General features: G+C 34.6%; 1 protein-coding gene across 1 annotated transcript; it reads right to left on the reverse strand.

The window, feature by feature from the left end:
* Positions 1–775: 775 nt before the first annotated feature.
* LOC106105734 (opsin-1-like) lies at positions 776–2,724 on the reverse strand. The gene is made up of 8 exons (XM_013286167.1): positions 2,591–2,724; positions 2,392–2,512; positions 2,200–2,317; positions 1,910–2,123; positions 1,567–1,714; positions 1,379–1,489; positions 1,133–1,299; positions 776–902 (listed from the first exon to the last, which is right to left on the reverse strand). Exons 1-8 carry the CDS (start codon positions 2,722–2,724, stop codon positions 776–778), a joined length of 1,140 nt encoding a protein of 379 aa, XP_013141621.1.
* Positions 2,725–3,420: the final 696 nt, after the last annotated feature.

Genomic DNA, 3,420 nt, shown 5'->3' on the forward strand with positions numbered 1-3,420 from the left:
TGTCGTAAGTGAATGCTTTTGAATCGAGAAAGAATTATTCAAAAACATACTGTGATTTCTGACATCATACGCCACGAAATAGTGTATTTTTACGCTTTATTATAATAGTATAGATGTATAGATAAGCGTCTTATCAATATTTTCCTTGTTTCGAAAGGTAGCGGAATATCGGTAATGAAGTTAAGCTTGCTCAACGGTATTCTTATTAAGATCTCATATCAAATTTAATGAGCTTTGCTACTATGGGACTTTGTGGTCTAATTATTGTTTTTGTATTTGTTTCTTGTCTTATATTATTAAAATAATAAGAGTTATGAAGGAACTTTGGCAGTATTATGCGTTTGAAGATATTAAAGTTGAAATTAAAAGAAAAAAAATTAAATTCATCATTGCGGTCTTATACCACTTTGCTTGCATTTATTTATTACTCAATTGTCAATTTTACATTGCGTTTGTCGTCGTGGAATCAATTCTTAATCTAATGTAACACAAGGAGAAAGAAAGAAGAGAAAGAAAGCCTGACGTTACCTTTGCTACAGTTTTTTTTTTACATTTTTTATGTAACGCCGGCTTATTTTTTCGAAAAACTAAAATAATCGTAACACTGAAACTTTAAAGTGCGCATAAATCTTTAAAAACCGAATTAAACAATATTTATTGTACAAGTAATTTAAGATTGACATTCACTTTTGTTCAGTGTTCGATCGAAAATCAAGATCCAGTTAGCATTTCCTAGTCGTCGTCGTTAGTTGTATATCGTCTTAAAAAATAATATTTATGCGGGTGCCTTCTCTTCGCAAACCGCAGTGTTCCCAGAGGCCACGGACCCGCTCTCATCTGGTGATGGCTGGCACGCCAGTGATGGGAATCGCTGGTAAAGTGCGGCTCTGTACTTCGGGTGGCTGGAATTAATTACCATTGAATTAGTTCTCCTAATAACAAATTATGTAAAGAAGGTATTACAACGAAATTATTGGTGTTGATGTTCAAGATAAAAATGTCTATTTTGTAATATGTTGCGATGTTTGCGAATAATGTACATGCAAGAATATTTTTCCATAAAAGTGAGTTACATAAAAACAAGGAAGAATAGGAATTGCCTGAATTGATAGCTACTATAAATAAGACTTACCTGATCCCATATACGATTGGGTTATAAACTGCGTTCGCTTTTGCGAAAACAGAGCCCCAAATTGTACTGACGGGACTAATAGGTGCCGTCTCGAATACGCCCGCAAAGTTGATTACCAAATATGGTGTCCATGCCATAAACCATAGAGAGATGGTCATTAAAGCAACCTTGAAACAAAACAAAGTATGTTATAAATAGAACCAAGGAATTTGAGCTTTAGTGCTACAGTAATAATGATTAAAATACCTTAGCCAATTTGCATTCAGCGCTGGTGTTTGCAGCATCAGAGGATCTTAGAGACGCTACGTTCATTTTCTTTGCCTGTTCCCTCATGGCCTTTTCATGAGCTGCTACTGCCTAAAATAATAACACCAATGTAAAATACTAATCAAATTTCGATTTGTTTACCATTTGAATTAAATTATAAAACTTACTTGAATGATAAACCAATAAGAGTAAACGATGAGACCCAAAGGCAGGAAATAGCAGAAGACTGCGTAAGCAATAATGTAGCTGCGGCTAAGCATGTCCTTGCTGAGATAATCAGTTCCACATACTGTCATGTTACCTTCTGGCACATACCTATAGAGAGACAGTAAAAGATAAGTTACTTTAATATCATATACAAACTTAAGAACTAAATGCAAACCATGTTAACTGTGAGGGGTTAAACGATTTAGATGAAAGTATCAAATTTCAAAACAAAAGCCTGTTGTATATCACAAACGTTAAAAGAAAAATGTAAGCAGGGTGCAGAGCAAGCTGTAGTAAGGATACCTGTTCCATCCGAAGATTGGAGCAACAGTCCATGCGAGTGATGAAAGCCAGATAGCCAAGATACGCAGCAGAGCACCATTGATGCTCATCGGTTTAGCCGCAATGCCTTTTACAATCACATTGTATCGATCGAAGGCGATTGCAGTCATTGTCCAGATTGACACAGTACCGTACAAGGAACCTCCACAAGCGTAAATCGCACAGAATAATGGACCTGTGAGACAATTTAAGAATAGTAATAAATTTATCTACTCCATATTATGATTGATTATTTGTGTTACAACACTTACCGAATACCCAAGTTTCGTTGTAAGAATTAATGATTAGTGGTGGTGCCATGCAAGCCATCATTAGGAAATCGGAAACAGCTAAGTTGACGACAAGCAAGTTTGAAGGAGTCTTGAGGTTCTGCAACAGTATATTAAGAGCATGAGATAGTAGCAAATTAAAAAAATCGTATTTCATGTGTCATATTATTATACCTTTGTTGTCGTGAAGATATAGATGACCATAGCATTTCCAGTGATCGATGTGATAGCCAAGCATGTGATCGTGAAACCTAATAAACCATACCACAGTGGGTTCATAGGAGGGAATTGATACCTAAAATATAACAAATAGGAGTGAAATCTTAAAATCGAAGACCTTAAAATGAAATAGAAAAATGCAAAAGTGTTATACCAATGTGGGTCAATAAGATGAAGCATTTCTGGTAGGACTTTGTCCACCACAGTTTGATTTGCGCCGTAAGCCGACATTTGTCCGTTCCAAGCGTCCATTTTTGCTGCACCAGTGTTAAGATATTCTAACGCCATTTTGTTATCTGTCAAATCAAAAAGAACTCAATATAAGCTTCGCCTGTACATCTATTTAAATTTCTTAAGACTAAAATTTAATCACAAATTAAACACTTTATAAGTAAATCTTAGTCTGGCTAATATTGTTAATGTGAAAGCTTTGATGGATAGCTTTTGTAGTCTAAACGGCTGAACGGATCTCGATAAAACTTGGTATACTCGTAGATGTAGATTGTAGCGCATTATCTAGAAGAATACATAGGCTACTTACTTTTGTTTCTTTATTCGATAGTAGAAAAATGTAATAAAGTTGATTCTGAAATAATTTAAATTTAAATAAAATACTTACAGTAATGTTGTACAATGTAGTAATCTGCTAAGTAAAAACAAAAATACTGAAGAAAATCAAATAATGAACTACTCCAGTCTTTTGCTTCTACCTCGGCAGGAAGCCGGGCTGTGATAAGGAGCCTACTCGTCCTCAGCCTTACTGCACACCGCTTTTATATTAGTTGCACTTCACAGGAATGTCGCTTAGACAATTGTCATAATGAGATATAGAAATAAGACGGGCTAATACCTTCTTTACACATACACATGAAGAGTTACGAATGTTAAAAAATAAAGAAGTACGATGAATAACAAATTGTATTTTATTTTGTAATATTTACAGAAAATTACGTTCCATATTTTACGTATTATTTATATCTATGC

This window comes from Papilio polytes, unplaced genomic scaffold (assembly GCF_000836215.1).
Source record: "Papilio polytes unplaced genomic scaffold, Ppol_1.0 DF822733.1, whole genome shotgun sequence".
Classification (NCBI taxonomy): Eukaryota; Metazoa; Arthropoda; class Insecta; order Lepidoptera; family Papilionidae; genus Papilio; species Papilio polytes.